Source organism: Carassius auratus, chromosome 27 (genome assembly GCF_003368295.1).
Source record: "Carassius auratus strain Wakin chromosome 27, ASM336829v1, whole genome shotgun sequence".
NCBI lineage: Eukaryota > Metazoa > Chordata > Actinopteri > Cypriniformes > Cyprinidae > Carassius > Carassius auratus.
In genome coordinates this window covers 14,308,672-14,336,089 of record NC_039269.1, presented here as the reverse complement: position 1 = coordinate 14,336,089, position 27,418 = coordinate 14,308,672, and the positions used below count along the sequence as shown (strand labels likewise).

General features: G+C 38.2%; 1 protein-coding gene across 6 annotated transcripts in view; it reads right to left on the bottom strand.

The window, feature by feature from the left end:
- The window catches only part of LOC113045587 (agrin-like), a 141,155-nt gene that overhangs the window by 72,838 nt on the left and 40,899 nt on the right, over positions 1 to 27,418 (bottom strand). For all 6 annotated transcript variants that reach the window (XM_026206024.1, XM_026206025.1, XM_026206027.1 and 3 more), the window contains exons 4-6: positions 14,484 to 14,708; positions 6,577 to 6,798; positions 3,960 to 4,166 (exon numbers count right to left, since the gene is read on the bottom strand). In XM_026206024.1, coding sequence (XP_026061809.1) covers positions 3,960 to 4,166; positions 6,577 to 6,798; positions 14,484 to 14,708 — 654 coding nt within the window. The remainder of the gene's footprint in view (positions 1 to 3,959; positions 4,167 to 6,576; positions 6,799 to 14,483; positions 14,709 to 27,418) is intronic.

The following is a 27,418-nucleotide window of genomic DNA, read 5'->3' as shown; positions in this document are numbered from 1 at the left end:
TTACAGAAGCATGCTCTACAAAGAGCCTACTAACAAACCCACATAACAGAAACCGACGCTTTCCAACTTACAACAGCGACCCAGATACAACCCTTCCACCTCACACAGCAAGGTGCAAAGGTTCATTCTAATTATAATCAGGCTACCCTGGCTCTTCAATCTACTCGTCTAATTTGATTCATTATGCACATCTCACTAGGACCTCCAAAGTTCAATGGGTGCTTAATGTTTTTTCTAAAGTTTATGCCGTTTTCAGCAAGAGATGCTAATCAAATAAATACGCTAATGATAAATATTAATCAGAGTGCATTGTCACCTGGGGCGTTGATTCCCAGGCACCTCTTTTCACATAGCTCTTGCTCAATGACAATGTCAGTAAGTCTGATCTGATCCCATTGTTAGTCTTTATGAGTTACTGCCATGGGAACAGAGAGAGACAGGGAAGGACAGAAAGCTGGTATATTCTGAGGGTCTGTTCACTTCTCACATGCTATGAAACATCCTCCGGACTATAATGACAGCTGTGTATTTAGGTCAGCTTCATTTGCAGGATCCATCTTGCTCTGCTTAGAGAAACGGACTGCTTTCTTTCCTTATCATTAGGAGTCCATTACGGCTGGCACACCCACCGAGTTACAGAGTTCTGAAATTACACTGGATGGAGTAGAGCCATGATAATGCACAAAGATCAGCATTCAAGGTCTCATAGTCTTCAGCCAGAGCAGACACTATTTTATTTGAAGTAAATGAAAATGAGGCTGTGAAGAACAGAAATAGCCATTTAAATATATAGTGCTTTCGTGTACCTAGATAACGTTTGTTCAACCACTGAAACCTGAGAAAAATATTCCCAGTAGACATAATACAAGTGTTGTGGAAATTGTAAAGACAAGCTTAAGACTTAATTTAGACAAAATAGTACAACAAAAACAGTATATATTATCATTTGATAATACCATAGTACTATCATATTCAACTGTATAATACCACGATCATTACTATACCATATAATAGATTGTATTTCTAGTATCTTTTTCCTTATGTCACTCCTAAACTGACTTTGACACAGGTGTTCTTAGACCCATCTGCTGCCTCACACATCCAAACAACAGACCGAAAACCTACGCTGACATTAATAAGACCTGAACTCTCTATACACAACCTTCTTTTAAAGCTCCATCAACAAAATTCAGGCAGACTTTCAGATGAGGAACCACAGTGTAGTCTTGTGTATCTTCAGTCCTTTGTTCTCAATCTTTAGAGTTTCACAATGTTTTCTGTTATCCTTAGGAGCTGCAGTCTCTTGTTGAGCTTTCTCAGTACTACACGTTTCTTTGATTTTAGAGCGAATCTTGTCTCTCGAAGAGCGCTGCTGACACAGTGACCCAGCTCTGCGTGCCTCCAAAGACAACAGGAAGCAGATGAAACTGTGTCAGACACTGGAAAAAGTACTGACATGCTCAGCGTTTGAAATGACTCATGTACACACACACAGCATTGCTGCTATTTATTAGCATGTGACAAGAGGTCCATTTAGAGGTTTTCCACTGTGGGAAAGGTGAGATTTGTCATGCTTGAGTGTCTTCTAAAGGACTGAAACACACTTAAGTAAAACGTAGACCTCACTTGGGCCCTTGTCAGTATGAAGGCATTCTACAGAAGCTACTGTATTCATTTCATGTGACTATCCTGACAACATCTAATGGGAACACGCTAACAAGCAAAACCTGGTCTAGATGGATATAACAGAAAAAGAAAGAGACAAGGCAAAGAAAGTGACAAAAGCAAAACAAGGCAACCATGCAAAGCAACTTTTTCCCCTGCCTTTACACGTTACACATTACACATTACACAACTGGGAGCAGGTGTCCAAAGCACAAGAGTTTCACTCATCAATACTCTGTATCTTCCTCTGCATGAAAGGCAGTCAGCCTAGCTCAGGTCCGCCACAGAGCTTTTGATGTTTAATTAATGTTCTGTTTGTGGAATATGCAAATACAAATAAATGTATTAAAAACATACTGTAACCTGCCACCAGTGAAAGCCTGAAAGGACCAAAACATTTATTTGTCAGAAATAATGAAATAAAGTCAAAGACACAAGCACTACTCCTCTTTACATGGTAATTTATGCATCTTTTTCATTGAAGACTGGAAAACAATCCTAATGAGTCATAGAGGCCGATAGTGAGAAGAGAAAAAAGAAGAGAGAGGGAGGGCAAAAAATAAAAGATGCATCCAGCGCTACAGTTGCCACATATGTGCTGCCAAATAGTAGGACACACATAGCATTCAGTATAAATGAGAGGGATATTTCTGTACTGTTAACATGCGCTCAAAATCTGAACCATGCCAAATCAGCCCTGGATACACATCCCATAATTAACACACTGTCCAGATCCTGTTTTATTAGAGAGAGATGGTGCACAGACAAATAAGCTTAGCGAGTTAAGCAGTCATTTTATATGGACTTGGGCTAACTGTTGTGTTCCAATAAATCAAGTTAAAACAATTCTTCTAGTATTATGCACTTATTTTTCATTTAATATAACTTCAGAACAGATTTTTCTAGCATAGTGAAATAATCTAGCTGTTTCTGATCAGTGGAGCAAGCAGTGGAGCAAGGAGCGGGAAATGGTGCGGAGCGGAGTGAATATTGAATGCTTGGAGAGCAGAGGGGCAATTGTTGCCACTCCACTACACTCACATACTCTGTTAGCTATGTTAGCAATGTCTGGCTCCCTCGCTGGGTTTCCATCAAAAGTTACAAATGTATCTTATGTTTAAAATTGTAATACTGCATAAAAAAAATTTGGTAGTAAGCACAATTTCCATCCAATGTGTCACATAGAATATGCTTTTTCTATACTGTATAGAAGGGAAGTTTGCACTTGGACTCAAGCGAGAATGCCAAAGGGATGTCCCACACAAGTACGTAAATGTTTTAAGCAATGCAAACTCAAACTTCTATGGCCAGATTTCTTGTCTATATTCATGCTGGAGCAACAATCTGAAGATAATCTTCACAGAGCAACTGATCTTAACAACATATTTTCATTATCATTTTTGAAAGGCAGCATATGGTTTAATGGCAGACATTTGACAGTAACACTATTGCACCCTATAAATGGTTTTCTGCTGCCAAAGTAATGCCAGGACACTTTAAATATGGGAATGCTCACTTCCACATTTTGAGTTTTTACATCTGCGTACTTGCATAGATTCTGTTTCTGTCCTTAAGCCTCAAGTGGGCTGTATGCATGCATCCATGCAAACGGGTAGCATGGCAACAACAGGTTCAGAATGATTGGGAAATGATTCATCCAGACAAACAGAACTCAAAAAAAATAAAAATAAAAATAAAAAAAGAAGAGCTCCATGACCTCACTTCCTCTCCATGAGGACTGGAGCTGCAGGGGGGTCCACTACAACCATCCTCCATCACACAAACAAACAAAAGAAACAGAGACAAAGAGGTACAGGTAGAAAAAAATATATCAAACCAGCCCATTGAGGGCCCCCTGAAGGAGACCCATAGGTCGGAATTCCAATAAGAAAGGTCAGAGGTTGAACTCTTCCCCGCTCGCAACAAGTGGTGTGTCCAGCGGAGACCCTGAGCAGACGTCACATTGACAAAGACAGACAGAGAGACACACTGCAACAGAAAAAACAGTTTAAAGACAGCCAAAAAAGGACACAAAAGGACAAAGGGGGAAATGACAAGACATTTGAACATGGAAGGATTTGAAAGAGGTTGACTGGCACTAGAGGGGTAAGGACATGAATGAAACATGAAGTCAGTGTTTCATGTGTCATCAGAGCTGATGGTAAAATGAAAACGGCGTGGAAATGAACGAGAATGAGCACCTTCCACAAGAGTTTCCCGCAGGACACAACCGAACACAAGCAGACATACAATGCTTATCTGTACGGAACTATCCCACAATTCCCCACACTCACCACAGGGCCCTGGTTGCTTGATGGGAATGTCTGTTTCGGAACGGCACTCTTCGAGTTTCCTTTCGCAGTCGTTGGGGTACGTCTTTCCGTCCATTCCGCACAGGGGCTTGTATGTGCCGTCACATTGTATGGGGTCACAGGAACACTGGAACTCTCCGTTTTCCAGCAAACATATGGCGTTGAACAGACACCCATTCGGACAGCCCCCTGGAGACCGGAGACACACATGTACAGTACATGCGTCAACAATGTGAAACAAAGGCAGTAAGCGTCCTGGTGAAAATCAACACTGACTGGAGGCATCTCTCTTTCTCTTTCGCACAATCAGACATCGGATATTGACTCAGTCAGGGGTTTTGAATTAATTACCATGCCTGATTATTAAATCAATTATCTAATTCCATTCAGAGTGATTTTTTTTATAGAGTTGTGTTAGGCTGTCACAGACTGGCCGAGGTGGTCTGTAATTAAAGCAGCCTTTCATCTGTTTGAGAAAATTAAGATACCTATTTTATTTATTATGTTATTGTACAATCTTAGTTTGATATATGTTTGATCCCATTATTCAACCTATCTTTAACAATGCTGATGAAAGGAAGCTAGGAAGCTATAAGAACGGAAGTGGAATTTCGTGAACTTCTGGATTTACTCAACATGAAATTGCTTTCACGACCCTATTACTTCCACATTGTGATGAATTTGTGAGTAAAAATTAATATTTAATAAGAAAAAAATCTAGGACAAGACATGATTTCATCCACTGGGAATCAACTAGATTGCGAAAACTGGGAGTTCCACACAAGAACAGACCAATGAGAGATTGTCCTTGCGAAAATGTTTATGTAATGTATTACAATTAAAACCAATAAGCTACAAAAAAGCATCCTTACTATAGTTAAACTATGGTAATCACAAATTAACCATGGTTTTGCTACACTAACCTTAATTTAACATTGGTATTTGAAATAAATCTGTGCTTATACAGATGGTAATCAATACGCCAAACTAGCGTGGTTACTAACTAACTGGTTACTACGCTTTTACTATAATAAAACCATGCAAAATTTTCGTAAGGGTGTGGAGGAGAATCTGGTGTTGTGAAACATATCCCTAAAGAATCATATCCCTCTGTCAGATATTTTGCAATGTCAGATCAAAAATGTAGCAAATTCTAACGCCATTGTGTTCCAATCAATCAATCATACAAAAAAAAAAAACGCTGTGTTAAGCAAGTAGGGTAAGTTAACTAATTAACCAAATATTGACAAAGCTAATAAATATAAGTTGCCAAGATTTCTGAGTGGAAGTGGTTGACAAGTGGACATTCCACTTAGCCTTTAGTTAGCAAACTAATAGCTTAGTGTACTAGCGTACCATAATGCTAACCTGCACTATAAAGGCACTTTTGATTAACAATAACATAGTCCGTCTGGAATTATTGTGAAAATTTGGTAACCTAAAAGAAAGGTAAAAAATCAATCCGTCCCACATAATCATATCCCATTTAGAAGCCGTTTGCAAGGTCTGGTCAAAAATGTAGCACATTATCACAATATCTTTCATTGCCAGTTAATAATGTGTTAAGATAGTAGGCTAAACTTTTAGCTAGCTAACAAAATATTAGCAAAGTTATAAATACCAGCCCTATTGAAAACAAACAAACAAACAAACAAACAAACAAACAAAAACAGTATATACTGGTTAGGTATGTTTTGAAGCATGGTAACTAGATTGAGCTGGTTTATGCTGGTCCTTAGTTGGTCATGAGCTGGTCTCAAGCTCCTAAACTGGAGCAGCTGCTCAATAACAACTTATAACCACCTCAGGACCGGCTTAAACCAGCTACCACGCTTCGAAACTTACATAACCAGTATATGCTGTTTTTGTTTGTTTGTTTTCAACAGTGAGACTAAATACTTCCCTTTCTTTGTTTTGATTTAGCGTTTGATTTGCAGCTACAGTAAGTCTGCTAGCAAAGCATATAGTGAGTAAAAAATGACAGAATTTATTATTGTGAAATTATATTATTATTTTTTATAAAAATTCTGGCAATAATAGCATATAACAAGTATTATATTAACACTAACGATGTGAGTGATACAATTCGATTCACATATTGCCTGAGCAGATCCCAAACACATGTACAAAGTAAGACAAATGCTATTGTTTCTTGAGTTACACTAGCACAGAAACAGTTGCTCTATTGGAACAACAGTGGCCAACAAATAACACCACTATAGCTCACGGCACAAACACAGTTCAGACACATGCACACACACATACACACTAAGCCACCATTCGCGCACTATCACAGCCGAACACACACTCTCTCTGCGCTTTGCCACAGGGCTTCAGAGCGAAGCAGGGACGATCTTTTCATCACCCGTGTAGATACAGTCTTGCCACAATACACCTGCCAGAGCCCGACAGGCAAATTGGATTTGTGGAGATTGGTATCATGTAGGCATGACAGTACTGCTAACCTGACTTAATTTGTCCAGAGCCTTCTCACCGCAGCCATGACAAAATAAATCAAATGCGGCTGTAGGGCACCTTTATCAGAGACGAGCATGAGCTCCATTGAGTCTGTGACAACTCGGCTCTAGGAGGAACTCACCTTTCTCCTTGCAGCTGCCTGAAGAAACCTTTTTGAGCTCCAGGTTGTTCTGCAGGGCCGTCCGCTCCATCTGACACTCGCTATCGTAAGTGTGGCCATCGCTGGCGCAGATGGGAGTACTCTCGGGTGGGCAGGAATCGGCTGTGAGGAAGGTTAGCTCGTAGGTCTTTGGGTTCACCCGACAGGCTTCCCTCATGATGTTCAGAGTATCACTGCAAGGATCTGAGGACAAGAGTAAAAAATGTGTCAGATCGAGATGGCAGTTCATGACTCTTGTTTGATTTCATTGTCTTCTGTTGAGAATTTGATCTGTTTGCTTGCTAGCCAAATATTGCCAAAATGTTAAAAAATACTACCAAAGCTTTCATTGTGTGTTCAGTTAAGTGTCAGTTGGCATACTAACAGCTTTTCCTATTAGTGTAGCAATGTTCTTTTGATTACTGTACTGCAATATTCTTTTTGATTACTTTTGATTACCTTGCTATGTTTTGAGGCATTAGGGAAGGGTGATTCAATCTTGCACAACATGGCATCCGTTCTGCTGCCTCGCAATTAAATTTTTTAGGCCTTTTGTCACTATTATTTTAGTAGTGTATATACAATAGTTTAGGTGAGCTCACACTAGACTTTGTGTTCTATTCACTGGGTCCAAATGTGCACACTGTCAGAATATTTACTGTATCTGATGGCAAACATCTTAAGTATTAAAAAGTAAATTCTTTATATAAGCCAACACAGTACAAAGAAAGCTATTTCGTCTTTTCTTTTTTCTATTATTCAATTCAGAATGGAAACTAACAACTAGCATACGCATTTCTTTTGTCATATTTTTTTATTAAACCACAAGAAAACAAACAATTTGGGTCTAGAAGTTTTTATAAGGAAATATGTTCTTATTCACATTTCCAACCCTAAAAACAACAGTAATGACAGGGAGAAAAGTGTAACACTAGCCAAACTCAAACATGTATCGCCCACACGAGCACCTCATCATAATATTGGCCTTTTAAATAACTTAATATCGAGTTTAGTTTCAACTTTGATCACATTTACACCATCATTCAAAAGTGCGTATTTGTTTTTAATATAAAATATTAAAAACAGAAAAGTTATTTAAAATAATATTTCTCTCTTATACTGGATTTTTTATCAACTAAATACAACCTTCTTTCAAAAACATTAAATACATAAATCTTACCGAAACCAAACTTTTAAACAGCAGTATACATACGTATATTTTTCCTGAAGATCTTGTTTAGCTTTTTTTTATTTTTTATAAAGGGTAGATTTAAACTTGAGCTGTCAATCGATTAAAAAGTTAACTAATTATTTGCAATTATTTATTCTTTTTCTGAAATTAATTGCAATTAATCCCACTTAACATTAACTTAAATTAAATATCCATTAATAAATTAATACATTAAAGCTTTTTTCCTTTGGTTCTTTGATTAACAGAAATCACAACAACTGGGTTATTAGGTTATTTTGGCTGCTTTAAAGGGGGGGGGGGTGAAATGCTATTGCATGCATACTGAGTTTTTTACACTGTTAAAGAGTTGGATTCCCATGCTAAACATGGACAAAGTTTAAAAAATTAATTTGTACATTTGAAGGAGTATTTTTTTTCCAAAAAAACCTCTTCCGGTTTGTCATAAGTTTCGGAAAGTTTTTTTCGAGTATGGGTCTGTGTGACGTTAGATGGAGCGGAATTTCCTTATGGGTCCTAAGGCACTTCTGCCGGAAGAGCGCGCGCTCCCGTATAGCAGAGCACTGAGAGGCTGAGCACAGGCATTCACTGATCAGAGCGAGAGCGTCGCAAAATGTCACAAAAGAAGTGTGTTTTTGGTTGCCAGGGCAAGACAACCCTGCACAGATTACCAAAAGAGAAACAGCAGTAAGGGACTAGTGGATGGAGTTTATTTTTACAGAGCATCAACGGAGTTGTGCAAGTGTTTTTGTTTGTTCCCTGCACTTCGAAGATGCTTGTTTTACAAACAAGGCCCAGTTTGACGCCGGATTTGCACATCGTTTATTTCTTAAGGATAATGCAGTCCCAACGAAAAAGGGTCACGATCGTGTGTTGGAACCGCAGGCGGTGAGTAAAACTGCTTCAAATATCTCTGTGTTGTTAACTTAGCTATCAGCGCGTAAGCACATCAAGTAAACAACATGCAATGTTGTCATCAAACTGCACTTTCCACATGTACAGCTAAAAAAAAAAAAAAAAGACGACATAAAGTGGAACTTAGTCATTTTCCAAAACCGCTAAGCAAATATATACAGTTTCAGTACATACCACGTAGCATACCGCCTTTGCTGATGCTGCTCTTGTTAAATTTCAGCCTCTGGATCTGTGTCACAGCTTCCAGACGCTCTCAACAAAAAAGCCTACTGGCGCTCATGATTCTTTAGCTCCGCCCACACGCCACGCCTCTAGGCACTCGTGTTTTTCCGGGAAAAATCGGTACAGACTATCTTTCTCTTCTAAATATAATAAAAAATAAAGACTTTTTGGAGTTTTGAAGGATGCAGTACTACTCTATTGAGTGAAAACGAGCATTTCACCCCCCCCCCCCCCCTTTAAGAATTGCCAGTGCTGTTAATTGCATTAATTTAATGCAGCACTCATTTTGACAGCATTAATTTAAACTCTTTAGGAAAGTGCACCTCCAGGACCAGAGTATTTGGTATCTGAGCACGTCCAAACCACTTCTCTACAGCAACAATGCCATTGCATCTTTTATGCAGTATTGATGGAGCTGTTGTCAATGGTGTGTCATTTATTGAGAAGAAATACTAAAATGTGAAAAGATAAGGGTGACAGCTGACGGGATGGGAGTGATGAGTATGTGGGAGCTGATGGGTCTTTGTGGCTGCAGGGGGCTCCGGGCCCTGGCCTTATATTGCAAGATCATAATTGTAATAGAAATGCCATGATGGTTATTGAAATAAGTGTGACAGTTTCGCCAGCCTCCACACTTTTCAGAAACAAGGCGACACAAAGGACTTATCAGCCGGTGTCGTACTAAGACAATGCCGAGCCGCGAACGAGTCGCACAATCGCTGGAGAGAAAGAAGCATGGAGACGGAGAGAAAAAAAGACAAGAGAGACAGAGACAGAAAGGACTGAGGAAATGAGACAAGAAAAACAAAACACGTAAACAAAGCAAAGAATGAGAGGAGAGGAAGAACACAGGCAAAAAAAGAGAACTAGAAAGTTGGAACAAAATAAGTGGGAAATGAAGAAAAAAGCCAAAGAGATCGAGAGACATCATGAAAGCAAATAACACACAGATGGACACATGCACAGTAGGGATGTATGAAACAACATATTTTCAGAATCAACTAGCCAGTGGCTTTTTCCTGAATGACTAGTCGACTAATTAGGCTAGAAACTGACTAGTCAGATACTAACCCACCCTAAATGCACAAACATCTAATTCAAAATCAATCAATTAATACATAAATTCATTAATAAATTCATTCATTCTTAATCAGTACTTAGTGTTTAGATATGTTTTTTTTTTTACTTGTTTATTTCTAATTTAAGGTTGCAGTCAGTTAAGTCAATCCATCCTAAATGCACACAAATCAAATTATTTCTAGCACTTGTATGAATTAATGTATAAAGTTGTTAGATGTTTTCTTTTAAAACAAAATTAGATTATTTTAGTTTCTCAAGTAAAATTATACTCTGTGATGTTAGTTTTTTTTCTTCTGAAAAATAACGTTGAATAATGTTGAAAAAAAAAAACAGATTTAAAAAAATATTGAGTTCCTGCCAAAATCAGTATTGTATCTGGTCGGTATTGAAAGTCAATTTATAGTTTTATGCAAAAAGGTGTCATGTTTTCATCTTTCCAAACCATGAAAAATACTAGTCTCCCTTCTATGTGGAATGCGATACATCCTCTCAACCAATCACAGCTCACCATTACACGAATTGTAAACAGTAACTGACAAGCTATGCAATGTCTCGTTCATAATCACAGACGATTCCCCTTCGATTATGAATGCTATTATATGTAGTTTGTCAGCGATTTATGGCTCTTTGTATTAAACACGGCCCCATCTGAAAGCATGTGATGGAGATTTACTACTGATCACATAACTGGCTTTACTGACGAAATGCGCATGACAATCGCATGTGATTTATCGTGCAGCCATACATTTTTTTTTTATTGTGACGCCATTGATGAATGTGGTGGTTTCTGCGGTGGGCCATTAATAAGATTAGTATTGACCAAGTTCAGAGGCTGTCACATGTGGATCAATTTACTTTGTTGTGTATTTAAATATAAAATATAAAATAACTTTTATATTGATTAAGTGGATTTATTGCATTTTGTGTGTGGGGGGGGGGGGGTCATGTTTTATAATAAATCTTTGAAAATCTCAATCTGGATTTAAATGGTTTATGTCATTATAATCTAAAGATGCTATGTGAAAGTTCGTAACAGAAAATAGTGGTTTTCATCTTGCCACATTCTTGGTAAAGAAAACACATTTTTACTCAAAAAGGATTTATAGCGTTTTGAAACCAAACTCTTCAAATATACAAGCATTAAGCATAAATGCCCAAGGTGAGAGGCGGGCTGACAAAATGTTTCTGCCAGTTCAGGGACTGGTTTATACTAACACAATAATATGACGGCTCTCAAAGGAGGGGAGTATGGAGCTCGACCAAAAGGGTCCAGCACAATACGGGCAGCGCCTCCAACAACATTTCGCCATGCAAGCCAGCCATTACCACTGGAATAGCCATTAGCTCCCATTAAGAGAGGCCGGAAGCAGCCAGCATTCAGTGTATCGCTGCCTAACAGTGCCATGCAGGGTTGGCTGTAATTAGCCAGACACACTGAGCCCTGCTCCAGCAGGGAGTGTGTATGAGGCCGATCCATTAATCCAGACCCTGTATCTGTGTGCCTAACAGTTGCTGGCCAAGACCTTAATGCATGTCTTGGAGGAACAGTTCATTTACGGGAATGAATGTGTATACAGATCTGGCCAAAAATGTGTCTAACTGGGCTTTGAAATAACAGTGGCCCATGTCCTGCTGTACGATTGATTGTGGGTTTGTTTGTTTTGCTCCTCAATCCTCTATGTAGAACAAAATGCCAGAAACATTGAAAAAATTCTTAATCTGTACTTGTGTTGTTGTTGTTTTATAGAAAAACGATGTACAGTACACATCCTTAAAACAAGATACATTTACTTGAGATGCATGAATTATGTAGTTGTTAAAATGTTTAGATGTGCTTTTCTGAAACACAAGACAAATGCATTGTCATTTAAGGTTATTGAGATGTTTTCTTTCTCAAGTAAATTTTTCTTTATGAATTTATATATATTTTCTGATCATTTTTGCAATTTCTTCTTTTAAACAGGTTTTAACATTTTCTATTTTTTTGATAGTATTATTATTTGTTACTCAACTATTTTTTTTAAAGATGTTTAAATATGTTTTCCTGAAAACAAGACAAAATAATAATTATTTATATAATAATTACTGCTTTTGTATCCCCTTTAAAGGATGTTTAGATGTTTTCTTGCAAAACAAAAGTGATAAATACCTCTGTTTCAAATTCTCACATATACAGTATGTCTTATGTTGAGGAAGTTTAAATATTTTTCCTTGAAAACAAAGCAAATGATTATATGCACTTGACTTTTGTTGTATAGACAGTTTAGAGGTCAGATTTCTTATTCTGTCTTATTTAATTTCATTCTTATTTTAAAACAATACAAGTCGATGTAGTGTCCCTCAGTGAGGACTGAATCAGAGTCAGTAACCACAAGGATGGTGTCTCTAAGTTAGATTTAGAGTTGTTGATGTCTGTCCTCCTCTGTGCTTTCTACTCTCGAGGGGGTTCAAATGAAAGACACACTCCCAAGAGCCGCAGAGAAACATACTCCACACGTCCTCTGGGACCTGAGGCATTCATCCAGCCCTGCCGCCCAGAGAGCCATCATTTACAAGAGTCTGTCTGCCCCGCTCTGCCGCAGGAAACACCACAATGTCACAGTGCACAAATCTAACAGAAGTTAGAGAGGTTTTTGCCCATGGGGCTAGAAACATAAATGTAATTATCTATGAAGATTCGGGAGGAGCGCGTCAGATACTTAGCCTAATCATCACAGGTGGACCACAATCAAGTAATCAATCCCACAGTATAAATATCGCTGACTTACCTCTATCCATTGACGGTTTATCAGCATCCCTCCTCCACCCCATCTCCTCACTTCAAGTTCACTTTACAATATACGGGGAAGGGGGGGTACTCTAGCTTCGGGCAATTCCCGAGCTCGGAGCCCTTCCCCGGACAGCACGCCAAATACGCATACCATACCTCAGCTAATTATATGTAAGCGTGAACTAGTGAAACGTTATTGAAAATATTGTCTCTGAAAACAAGTTTCATTAACCTGTGCAGTTTTGCCTCTCAAGTGTTTTATGAGTGTTTTATGCTGATATACACACACACACACACACACACATATATATATTGCTGTATTTTTTTATAAACTTTTTGAAAGAAAGTCTTGTGTCTTGTCTGGAGAGTGAAGTAAGAAAAATATACTTACTTTAAAGAAAACTCTCTTTTAAACAAGTCTCACTATCTTATGCATTTTTGCTCCAAGTAAATTGATCTTTTTTTAACTGAAAAATAAGACAAAAATACATATTAAGAAAATTATTTTTTTGCACAGTAGACTCGGCTATGGATCATCTAACTGTCCTACATTCTTAACAAGTCTAATAATGTGCATTAAAAAAAATGGCAAGGTTAAATATGAAGGAGAGTTTGATCTTTGTTAACCAATAAAGAATAAGGAAGCAACTGAAAATGATTTAATGATCAGTCTGTGAGAGTGCAGGGTATGCTAGAGCAAATATATGGGGAACTTTCCTAACATGCCAGTTTTCTCTTTAAAATGTGAATGTGTCCAGACCTCATCATGGAGTACAGACGAATAAAAGAGATCAAAATAAAACTCTGAAATGTCAGAGATGGGCGGAATAAGCCGAAAAAAGAATCTGACAGCTCGTCAGGCAGCGCAGAAGGGAAATGTCATTAGGCAGTGCAGGGTGGGAAGGGGGCTTTTCATGAACGACACTCTGTCCTCATCACTCAAACTCCCCACTAACATGAAACAGCTAGGATTTAATCAAAGAAGAAGAGCTCAAAAACCCAGACATTTTGCATGGCCAAGTGTGATGTGACGGGAGCTTTCAGCAGAATAACTGATCTTGTGAATTTTTTTACCTCAAAATTAAGCCAAACTACTCTTCTACAAGCATTCAGAACCCAAAATCACCCTGGGGATAATGCAATACATTCGATGATTTACGTAATCAGAGAATTTTATATTTTGTATTATTATTATTATTATTATTTGTACATTTTATGTTCTTGTTAAACAATTCACTCGCATATTATTTTAAGTTTATTTATTATTTTTTTACAAATACATTACATCAACTTATGTTACTTTTCTGCCATGTAAAATAATAATAATAATAATAATTTTATTATATATTTTTATTATTATTTAAATAGTCAAAATGACCTTCGACCACTTTGATGGAAGCAACTATGCAAGAATGGCAAGATGGTAACAGAACTACAGTCATGGCCAAAAATATTGGCACCCTTGGTAAATATGATCAAAGGATCATCAAGGGACCTTTCCTCCCATTTTAAATTCTTATTATCCAATAAAAGGTTAGATTTTTGTGATTTTAAAAAAATTAAATATCAAAAGGGTTAACAATACAGATTAATTTTCACTGCCTTTTTTTTATCATGTTTACCAAGGGTGACGATATTTTCGGCCATGACTGTACATGTGATAATCACAGTAAACGGATTGCTAATGACTATTTTAAGGCTCAACAGACTCACCGCAGCGGCCTTGGTGATGCACACGGATGTTCTTCTGAGTGGCGCAGGCTTTCATGTTGAGCTCACACTCACTTCGGTAGTCCAAGCCATCGCTGCCACACACCATTTGCTCGGGGACGTTCTCACAACTCAGAGGACACATGCACTTGGCGGACAGACCGTCAGATGACTGAATGCAGGTGCTGCCAAAACTACAGGTCACCTCACTGCATGGGTCCTTCAGGGCTGAAAAACAAAGAAAGGAGAAAATGAGTGTAGAAAATGCCTGAATAACATTTGACATGATCTAAGATGTTGTAAGTAGCTCTTAGAGTTTTGCTATGTAGTTGCTCGTTGGACTTGGTTCAGTAGTTTTATACAATATGATTGTACCTATTTATGCATCTAGCACGCGTGGCACAAGATTAATTATGTGCCAAAATGTTATTAATATTAATATATATTAATAATATTAATGTTATCACTAATTACATGAGGTACTCTTGGTCGTGTTTGGATAATTGGCTTGCTGCTTGTCATGTTCACACTATAAAGTCTGTTTAAGGTGGGAGTTCATGGGTGAACTCCAAACACGAACCCTATTACTGAGATAAGATTGGGTTAAAATGAGGCACGGTCTCCCAGCACCTCCACACAGCTCAGACGTGCCCCGTGTCGATACAGATGGCAGAGTGAAGTGGGAGTGCCCCGGGATGAAGAACAGCTCAGTTCCCCGGACTTGAATATTCGGTCACAGCTGGGCGGGTGTACAAACAAGTCACTCTAATTCACCACGGGACATTTCAAGCAAGCTTTGCATTCACAAAACATTCTCAACTGCTATGCTTCAGCGTACCCGTCCTAATGCTGGAGGGACCTAATCAGCTTTCTTCAATCTGAAAATGAGAAAGCCCTGTTTTTTTCTGCAAAAGACTTTGTATATTTCTTATTAAACAATCCACCACTCAGGAATGAAGACGAAGAAATGATTTACACAAAAAGGAAATTTCTGTCATCATTTACTTAGGTTGTTCCAAACCCGACACAAACAGATCTTAAAAAAACTATTTCATAAGATTCAGTTTATAATAACACCGCATTTTTAAATATACCTTTAACACACAAGACATTGACTATTTTTACATTTTGCATCCTTTTAGAATCTTTAAAGCTTCACTAATTGTAAATTTATATAAAACCATGACCAGGATACTCCTGTATACTCGTTATTTCTTTATTTATCTGTAATGAATACATGTCTTTTTTTGATACTCAGAGTATTATATGTATTATTTAGATGATACATATTCATGATGCATTGACAAACACAGAGATACTGAAAAATGAACGGACCGTGTCATTTCAGAGAAGGCTAGTTTCATTTCCTACTGTCTTTAGACACACCATCGGCTCTAATTCATTCTCACTATCTCCATCCCTGTTTTCACCTCTACTGTGCGTCATATCAGCCTACAGTCTTTTGTGGGTTTTACTTTGTGTAAATCTGTTAAGAGAACACACTTGTTTAATTAAAGGTTTGTGCCTGTCTCTAAGGACCATGCTCCACAAACCCACTCACACGCATGTGATAAACCTGGCAACCGGCATCGTAAGGATGAGATCAGTGGCACTTTCCTGTGTTGTGTGATCAAAGTGTTTATCTCTTTTCCTCCTCTCTCTCTCTAAAAAAAGATGACTGTGCCTCCCTTGGCTTTGCACGTCTGAACCTCACACTTCATCGGCCTGGACTCGCTAACTAACCAACCACTCGCACTTCCAAAAAAAACTCATTGTAAATGTTTGTGTGGAGGAAGTGCTAATACACACCATTATACTGCAGACAACAACCACATACAGGCCGTATTTTTACACTTTGTAACAATGCTGAAGGAATGTTAAGAGACAATTTAAGGCTTATTAGGGCCCCTAGTGAGAGCAATCAATCAGAATTGAGGCTGAGCCGAGAAGAGCTTAAGTTAGAAGTAATGTGACAGTGGAAGAGAGACTGACTGAATATAATGTGGCGGGAAATCTGGATACCAGTAAAGTCATGAAAAGGAAAGTGAGGCCAGGAGAACTGCTTAATAAGTCAATCAAAAATGCTATTTTGCAAGACAAGGGATGTAGGGATGTCATTGTTATGGGATGCCATGCACTTGATCATTTTGCTGTCAAGTTGATGTCTCTGTGATGTATGTGTGCTATCAGAGAGCCATTGTATGTACTGTATGTGTATACAGTATGTGTGTATTTTCAGTTTTTCAGTTTTTTTTTTTTTTTTTTTTTTTTACAAAAAAACCAACAACAACAAAAACAAAAACAAACAAAAAAAAACAAATCAAAACAAAAAACAAAACATGGCACCAGATGTGAGCCTCCATGCCCATATATTTTACTGCTTTGAGTAGAGGGCAGTGAGGACCCACATCAATATTTTTTCAGGGGTCCAGAATTTCCAAGCTACAGCCCTGGTTGAGAGCCTCTGGACTGATGGGGTAAAATGGGTCAGTGGGTAAGAAGTGAAAAGGAAAAAAAGAAAAGAAAAAAAAAATACCCTACACACCTTTTGTCATGTGATCATATGTTTAGAAAAAGACAATCATATACAGATGACAGCAATTGAGAGGTGCACATGAAAAAACTGAACATGCATTTTAATCCAAAAAATTATTACAAATATAAATGTTAAAAATATATATATATATTTTATAATATATAATAATATTTATTGTTTCATTTTACTTTTCATATATTTTTAAATAAAATAAAAAATATTTTTAAATTAGAAAATAATTCTTTGTTGCCACATGATTCATCCCTTACATGTTGCTAATTGCGACCCCTCTCTCGCCTGTGCGGTGTACTTTTTCCATAAGATGATAAACAAGTCTGTTTAGTCTATGATGGCCTTTGAGATGGACTGACGCATTCCGGTACTTTCCTCATCCTCACAGTCATAACTAACTGACTCATTACTTCTGCTTCGACAGATTGGCCTCATCCCCAAAAGCCTGACTTTAAGGCATATGATTTCATCAGTCTGATGTAAAGCGGTTCTTTAATTCAGTTCTGATGTGTCTGTCAGGAAGTACACATTGAGAAGAGTCCGACGGTACACGTAAACAGCTTCCTTCTCAGTGGCGCTCTGTTTGTTTTGTGACAGAACACAGATTTGCCTCTGCAAACCCATTAAATAACAGTCTGTGCTTTTCCACCTATTGTCACCGAGAGTTGATGAGAGCACAGGAAAAGAATGAGCTGATTAAAATGCAAAAGGTATAAGGTGCGTACGTGACTCCGCTGTGTTAGCACAGATAAGCTGCCCTCTCAGGCTTAGACAAGCAGGCAAATTGCATGTAAGAATGTGACCAGCGTCGCAAGCTGATGGGCTATGGACCGCTGGGGTCTCCTGGGAGATGAGCCGTTTCCTCCTATCCTCTAGTGCTCATTTTCAAGGATAGAAATACAGTATCTAGAGGAAAGAGTGGGAGTCTATAGTTACCTATTGATAAACTGGAAATGTCGCTTGCAGCCAATTAACTGCTCTCATCCAGCTCTGAAGAGGTTAGGACAGGAACTATACAACTAACTAATAAGCTGGCAAAAAGGCAAAAACAGAGTGAGAGGACATAGAGACAGCTAGAGAAGCTTCCACTGATCTACCTCTCTGACAGTGTTGTGATAATTTGTTAGTGCAGGATGTATTAATGTGTAATGCGTGCAGGGAGCTGTCAACAGCCGCTACGCAATCCTGATGGGATGTGGTCGGCAAAATCCGCCCTGCACTGCGAGCCCTGGGCACCCTCTCCAGCCTGACAGAAGATGTATGTGTGTGTATGAGCTTGTGATTGTGTTAAGGAGGCTTGAGAGGAGCTGTGGGTGGTGTCGCTCTCATCTCTTCTGTTCTTATACTGTAATATTACAGATTCAACACAAGTGAACCACAATCAACAGTATTTGGTGGCATTGGGGCGGTTTCTCCAGACAGAGATTTGCAGTAAAGTGTCAGGATTATGGACCTGTTTTGTCTGCGTTTTCTCCCTCATATGTCCATATTTGGTCATTCCTGTTCCTGTCCTTGTTATCCCATTGTTAGTTGATTCCCCTCACCTGTCTATCCCTCGTTAAGTTTAGTATTTTAAGTGTAGTCTGCCACATGTTTCTTTGTCGGATCTACTCTAGTTCATTCTGTGGATTTACCCTGTGTTTTGGATCTATTCAAAGATTGTTGTGCTTATCCACGACTCTGTCGTTCATCCCAGCACAGTTCATGATAAAAATTCAGTTTTGTGAGAATTTTGGAGAATTATGCTGGATACTCTAAACGATGACAAATCAAAGTTTTAAACAAGATGTATGGTGTGTGCATAATTTCATGAGAAGTGTACGATTAATTGCACAAAAAGGTGATTAATCGTGCTAAAATTAATTTTTGTTAAGAATAAACATTGTGCCATAAATGCTTGCACTGAATCCAGAATAAAAAATCTGCAAAATCTACAAAATCTGGAGAAAACTATCCATAGTACTCTCGAGTCTTCATGTTTTTTTTGCCATTTTTGCTGCAATGCATCAATAGCAAAAACTGGAGGAGTACAAAAAATGAAGATGAACCTCTACAGATGACCTCCAAACTCAGTGTCCCACCCTCTGCTGTTGTCATCCCTCACATGGCGATATGATTTGTTCTTTTGATGTATTTCTTCAAAGGGCTTATTTGACTGCAGCTGTCTTCCTTCTTTGCACGCTTTAGTATTGCCCTTGGATAAAGAAAATTAGGTACAAAAACGGATAAATCACATCTTTTTATGGTTGGACTCAAAGGCCAGGCACTCCTGCTTTCCTGTGATAGCTGTCAGTGTGCATACTTGTGTAGTATTTACGAGGTGAGCAGCGTCTAACCCTTGGGCCCGTGAAGACACAGAGGTAACATCACAAGCAAGACCAGCAGGACTATATTAGCTCACGTGTTTAATACAGTACCAAACATGTCTATCAGAGGCAAGGTTTATCCCCTGTGAGCTTTAGTGAGTGCTAACCCAATGCAGTGCACTACAAACACTACCACAAACTTCAGATCACAACCTAAGACTGGATTAAATCCAGCACGTGTGTGCTTAGTATGCAAATTCTACGAATCCCTGCGACTGGAAAGAGATCACAATCAAGATTAATTTAAACATAATCCCTGATTTTATAGCCGGCTAAAAAGTGTGATAAACAATGTATCTCTTAATGGTATGTTTGTTTTTTGTTGTCTCATACTTTTAGATTTTGTTGTTTGTAAATGCTACTGCTTCTGTTAGCTTTTAGTATAAGGTTTCATTCTGATTAAAGAGAGAGAGATGCAGAACAGGGTGATGCGAGGAACAGGATTGAGAACCAATGTTTTAGAACATTGGTTGTGAAATGTGTGAATCCTTTAGAATCATTAGAAGACATTCATTTATGCACAGATTTTTAAGTGCACTCCTAGTTTTCTCTTCCTCTTCTCTAAAGCAGCACAACATGGCCTCGCCCCTTTCTTGCGTGTTCCCGGGGGTGGGATTTATCTGTGTTTGTGATAGTGGTGGGCGATACTGCAAAATTTGGTATTGATCCGATACCAAATAAATATAGGTTCAGTATCGATACCAATACGATACTTTTTACTTAAAAAAAAAAAAAAAAAAAAAAAAAAAAAACTTTTGTGTAGGGGAGTGCAGTAGGTCTATGCCATTATTTCTGAGGTGGATGAATGATCAATTATTTAGCCAATATTTTTAATAATGTATTGAGGTGAAGAATTAATTCTTTACAGCCTTAAAAAATAAAAATAAATAAAAATAAAATAAAGAATACAAAAAATCTCACAGAACAAATATACCTGTGCAATTACATTCCCTGAGCCCTCCTTCTGAATGTGCTATCAGCTTCGCTCACTCTGTTCGCTGCTCCTCGGCGCGTTGTCAGTGAGTCACTTGACGACACAACAACGAATCACAGCAGAGCAGCAGGAGCGGGAGGAGTAGCAAAGTGGGCCAGGATGTGAAAGCAGCGTTTGCTCAGGATTGTAAAGGTAGAAGACACGAGCAAAGTATAATGAACATAGATGAGAGATATTTAAATTAAAATATCGATTCAATTACAATTGTATCGATCCGATACCAATACCAGTGTTGGCATCAATACTATCGATATTTAGATCGATCCGCTCCCCCCTAGTTTGTGATGTAACGGACCCGGGAAGAAGCTTGTTGGAGTCCCTTATCAGCCGTTTTTGTAGGCATTAAACTGCCAAAATTTTAAAAGACGATATTTCTGTTTGGACTGAACTTAGCGCTGCAACCTTGCAGATATTGTTTATGCTCAAAACAGCAACATTACAAACTAACGTTAAAAAAGTGAAATCGCAATCAACCACCACTTTAAAGACTAGCAAAATTGTTGTTGTTGTACCAGGAAATTGCTAGAATGTTCTGAGAAGTTGCTAGGATGTTCTGAGTGGTTACTAACGTATTAATGGTTGCTACAGCATTGTTAGTGCATTTGTCTTCTAGGTGGTTATTAGCATTGCTGGATAGATACAAACTGGTCCATTACAAATTACAAATTACATAATGGAAATTGTAGTTAGCAACAATCTATTGGAAAACATATTAGGTAATTTATTCTAAATACTTTTAGATTACTTTTGACCTAACTCGTAAGAAAATACTTTGTTCTTTGTTATCAACATCAAGAAGTGCATCAAACATTACAAGGTTTCCCAAACTGGGGATCACAAGGTGATAAAAGATTAATAATAACTGTGTGGAATTGTCATTTTCTCTGTAATTATAGTCACTTGACTAGTGACTAGTACACTATGTAGTACATTATGAATAATTTACTGCCATTGTGTAAATATGAAATCATGTTATCTATAAAAATAAACTGAAATCTGATTTTGATCACTTTAAAATGCAATTTAATGTAATTACAGGTCCTTAAATTATGGAATCTTATTACGTAATCCAGATTGCATGTAATCAGTTACTACCCAGCACAGGATGTTAGGTGTTTCTTGGATGTTGTAGGTAGTTGGTCAAAAACAGCCATGATATTCTAAAAAGATGATATTCAAGTCTTTCAAACCTTACATGGTTTCTCCAACAACTCATGTCTATTGGATTTTCTTGGCTGTTATTCCATCTACCAGGTGACAGTCATATGTCTGGCTGCTTACAGAAGTAACAGCACAACTCATTAAGTTGCAAGATTGGAGGTGTAATTTAAAATGCATTTCCATAGCACAAACAATGTTGGGCAAGGCAAGATATATTCTAAACTGTAATACTTAATGTTAGGAATTTGTTAAAATCCCCAAGTAGGGGCAATAGTGGTTAGTAATAGCAAAACCTACTTCAGCAAGCAAAACTAATTAACAATATAAGGGCTCAAGCAGGCACTGCACTCCAACAGAAACAGGTCACCAGATTCAAAGCAACTGCTTTGGGACTTTCAAGAGGTCAAAGTTTAATGATAGTAGACAAAGAAAAGGGCAAGACACCTTATTTTGTAGGCTATATACAGCTTACATAATGATCCTTCCCCACACTGCTCCGTTTGGGCAGTGCTAAAACATAATGATGAAGATGGAATTGTTTGTTTTGGCTAAAAGCAAGATACAAAAAAATAAAAAATAAAACACTTCTTTCAAACTAATTTTGAGTACAATCAGCAGACACATTTGACACTAATCATTTTCTTTTCCTTCAAGCAAGCCCTTTCAAACACACACACAAACACATATTTATCAGTTGGTATTCATGCATTCTGCAAGTTGATAATATACAGTCTGTTGAGAGAGACGGGAATTAGATTTTCAAGTGGTTTAGCAGCTCCATAATACAAAATGTGGATACCCAGAGAGCAAATATACATACATCCATATCTATAGCTATACTGTATATACAGTGCTGGTAGTAATTGATTACATGTCATCTGTATTATATAATCAGATTTCAAAATTAAGTACTTGTAATTAGATTATATACATTTTAACGTGCTCATGATCATATTACAGTTACTTTTTTACAGATTACACATTTACACAATGGCAGTAAATTATCCATAATGTAATGTTCCGTAATTCTTTTTTCTCTTACATTTTCTTTTTTAAAAGTTCCTACTGCTTAAATACATTTGGAAAGTCTTCCAGTTTTACGGAACTGTACATACCAGCCACTAGTCAGGTTACTTTAATTACAGAAAATGGAAAGACCACACAATTAGTTAAATTAGACATTTTTATGATTTAATCATTAGCTTTCCGTCAGATCACAAACCCCAATTTGGGAAACATTGGTGTAATATAATGTTCAAGGCACATCTTGCATACAAACAGGAATGGTCCATCACAGAGTGCGTCACACGTGAGTGGTTAATCATGTGCACGACATGCGGTTGGATCACTCTTTTCTCTTTACGGTTATCACCCGCATATTGTAAAAATGTCAAATTGTGACATTTGGTAATATTTCTATTCAAAATCATGATTCCTCAGCAAAACAATAAATTTGAATTAATCGATAATTAATTAATCGATTAATCTATAAAATTGCCCAGCCCTAATATACATATATATATATATATTTGCATATAGGTATGATACATACTTTTACTTGATTACTATATATTTAAAGAAATCTCTCTCAAAGGGGCTGGCCTCTCCTGCACATGTGTTCTCCATGCAGACTTTAAGGGACACAAAGAGCTTTAGAGAGGGTCATATGAAAGAATCTCTTTGTCACCAGAACCCCTGCTGGCTGATGGGAGGAGCTGCTCTCTCCTGCATTAACCTGAGAAAGGTCAGACAGACACCTCGGTGATTACTGCAAAGGGCCTTGAGTGGACACAGGCAGGTTTTCATGAATGGCTTTGTACTCATGCATGCTTGAATGTGCAAGCGTGTAAAGTGGCATGGGTTTGTGTACGTGATTCGGGGAAGGTCGGACGAGAAGGACATCGTTGGAGGGAAATGTAATTAAGGGACGAAATGAACTCATCTTGTTTAGATGTACTAGTTCTTTGGATGAGGATGTCTTGTGAGGAAAATAGAAAAAGGAAAGGGTATGTAAGAGGACAAACAGCAGCTTATTATCATAAAGACGATGGGAAAGGCAGTGGTTGTGCTGCTGGTATGTGTGTCGGAGTGTCTGACAGTGTGCTACACAAACAGGAAGCTGAACGTAACAGTCAATAATCAGTCTCTGGCACAGCGAGTGCATGTATTTAAGTACGGGGGTGCATTCAAATGCTGTTTGAAATATAGTAAAATATAATCACACCCAATCAGCTGTGATTGTTTCTTTAAAATGTCTTTTTGAATTACTTTCAAAAGCACAGGGGTTAAGCATACTGCGGCCATCAAATAGTAAGGTGCATGGTAGACACACTGTACTGACATGGTAAATACAGGGTAATAAACTGTATACTCTAGTTCAAATTAGTGCAAAAACAAACACTCATTTCGTCAGCGGATGATTCCAGAATTTTTCCCATTCATTTTCTCCGTAGGGATTTCATAACAACATTTTGAAATTCACAGAAAATGCCAAAGGCTGTGTTCGTCTTTTACGAGCCAATGAACTACGCAGCTCATGAAGCACTGTAGATGATGTAACTAAATGTGTTGAATCTAAAATTATTCATAGACATAGACAAGGTACAAAATCAAATGTATTTGACTAAATAGTCAAATATATACACAATAATAATTTATTTAAGATATTGGAGAGATTCACATTTTATACTACTGAAATAAGTATGTCTATAAAAAAAAGTCCATATGATTTTTACTGCTGTGCTTCAATGATCAGCCTGGCTTGTGAATATAAATTAGATTACATCAGGAAAGTAGCCATATTAGGAGCACACAGATTATGATCAGCTAATGAAAATGCTGGTTTTCTGCAACCGCCTACATTTTTATTCAGTGCACTCTGGTCAAGCAGAGTTTTTTTACTATACTAAAATATAATTATTACTGTCCAAAAATTGGTCAGGGGACCCTCGGAAATTTCTAAAAGTGCAAGAAATTATGTAAAGGTTCCAAATGGAACATTACATTATGAAAAAATCCCTGATTGCTACACTCAATATTCCACTCAAGTGTGGTAGGGGTTAAAAATAACAATGCATTATTCAGACCAGTCAAATGCATGAATACATGAATAAGTTGTAAAAAGCTCTCCCATCTGTTATTAGAAGCGAGAGCGTGGAAAATGTGCCTTTTTAATGTGACCGTCCTTCTGTAATCTGCCTTATCTCACTTCAACACTACATCCTCCCCCTTCGTGAGCAGGACGGCAGGGAGAGAGAGAGAGAGAGAGAGACATAGACAGAGGAGAAGAGCGAGAGAAACAGATTTGTATAAGAAGTATACTCATTCTCTAGGGGATAAGCAGCAGAATGAAGCTCTGATGATGGCATTGATCATATTCTCGCTGACATCTGGGTGTTTTTTTGTGAGCCTACAGTATATAGAGTAGCTGTGTGGTAGTGTTGGTATAAGACAAGCTACAAGTGATATGCCAGATTTGAGCCTGATGGATCCCAACATGGGGGGCCAAAAGTTTAAAACCACATTAATAGCTTAGGATTTAAAATCTCATGGTTTAAAAATGTGAAATGACTAATTGTTTGGGTCAAAGCATCACATTTACAGAATGGGTTTAGGCTTTATTGGCCTGTGCAGATCCCCACAGACCCCAACACTATTTACCAGAACCATGCAGGTTAATTTTAGCAGATGACACTGGTTTTTAGCTAAATGAGTTTATAAAAAATAAAATAAATCTCTATGATGGATGTTGCTAGATCACATAGTACCTGCTTCCAGAATTCATTTAGAGGACTCCATTATTGAAGGAGAGTGTCGATATTGCTAAAATTGTGTGCCGGTGGAGAAGCCAAGACTGTGGACCAGACGTAACCCAAGCTAAATTTAGTCTGAGAGTGAGGAACCGCAGGGTTTATTCTCAGATGGAGTAAGGAAGCCGAGAAGCTGCTGATGAGTGTGAATTGAGTCTCCCGTCACGGAGACAGGTGAATGTGTTGTGGCGAGCATCTCCACGCACGAGCACGGGAGCCGACGTAGGGGTCGAACAGGGTGAGTGAAAAACTCATTTGCACAAAGCAAGGCTGGCTACATGCCATCAGCGTGCTCAGTGGCCATGGAGGTGTCACCAGTGCCTGAATAACGAGCCATCACAGGGAACAATCAACCAAACTGCACATAAGTTTTCAGATCATGTCTCTAATAAGGGAGACAAAAGTGCATTCACACACCTAAACCATTAACAAATGCATAAAGCTGATGAGTGTAAACTGTCATTGCTAAATACAGTATTTTATCTAATATTAATAGACACAAAACTATAAACAGCACAATCAGATGTTGACAAGGCTTAAATCAAATAACATGTAGGAGAGGTAAACGGTTACATTTTTAAGTGCTCTAACTTGAAAAAAACACAAAACCAAAACGACAAAAATATGAAAAATTCCCATAGACAATCACAAGGTATGGGCCTGAATATCATGTGTTGTACAGTCTCCACCCAGAAAACCCTAAAGCTACATAGCAACACTCCAACAAGCCACACCTTTTAGCATTTTGCTTAAATAAATAATAATTTCAGAATAAATAAATAAATAAATATGAAATATATATGAAAGCTTTGCTGAAAGGTGACACTAAAATGACACTTTCTGTGACACTAGTGCGGCCAGACAGTATATACAGTACATACATACACACACACACACACACATGTACACACACACACACATATATATACAGATATAAATATATATACACTCTTCACTTTTCAGCAAAGCTTATTTTTAAGCTCACCTTCATCTACATCAAAGCATTATTAATCAAGCATTCTGTTCTTTTCTTCTGAGATGGATCGCTATTATGATGTGTTCAAACAGTATATCCCTATGCTACTTAGCCTCGGGGTAAACTCAGAGAGTTGCTTTAATATAGACTAAGATGTGTTTGAAGAAAGATCATAAATCAACAGTCTCTCACGGCTGCTGCTGCAACCGTTATGTGCTTGGATGAACGTCAGCTTTGGCGTCATTAAAGGACAGTAAAGCACACATGTAGCACCTCTTATATGTGAGAATCGGTTGAAGGAGAGTGCGAGAAGCAACCGAGGGGAAAAAAACAGTATCAACACCTGGAGTTATAGCAGGTAAAGCATCTGAGAGAAATGAGCCATACTTCCCAAGTGAAGGAACACCGTTTCAGCTGTCAATAATGGGACAAACATATTGATTCCTCCATTAAGCAGCCTCCCATGATACCCTGAGGTTAAGACTTTTCCACCCCCGCTCTTCCGTACAGCAGAATAATCTCATTTAGACAACAGAAGCCAACAGTTTCAGGCTCTGCGGCTAGTTTAAGTTGTAGGCCTGGTTTAGGGAGTGAATTTTTGATGAACCTCCGTGCTGTGGGCACTCAAAACTGGTTTTCATCAGCCGAGTCAGGCTGGAGGTGAAGAGACGTTAATGTGCAAAAAAAAGACAGAGTGAGAAAAGAGAGCACTCCTGGCAATCACAGTAATTCCAGACGTGCTCTGCACACATATGATCAATGCTTTCATTGATCGATTGCTCTGGCCCGATGCTCCGCTGTACCGCTGCCAATCCAGATGAGTTCCAGCATACTGCCCACCTGAAATGAGCTCCACACACACTCCACTTCTTTCCTCCACTCGCTGACTCTCTGAATGACTGACTCACTCACTCACACAAACAGCTGGAGATTCAGTTTACCCACCGGAGTTCAATATTATTGAAGCACCTACGCTCCCCTGCTCATCTTTACAAACCAGCACCTCTCTGTATTTCTTTTTCTGTATCACCTTTTATCCTGTGCATGTGGTGCAAATTAACCCTTTTTCACTCCTGCCAATGCA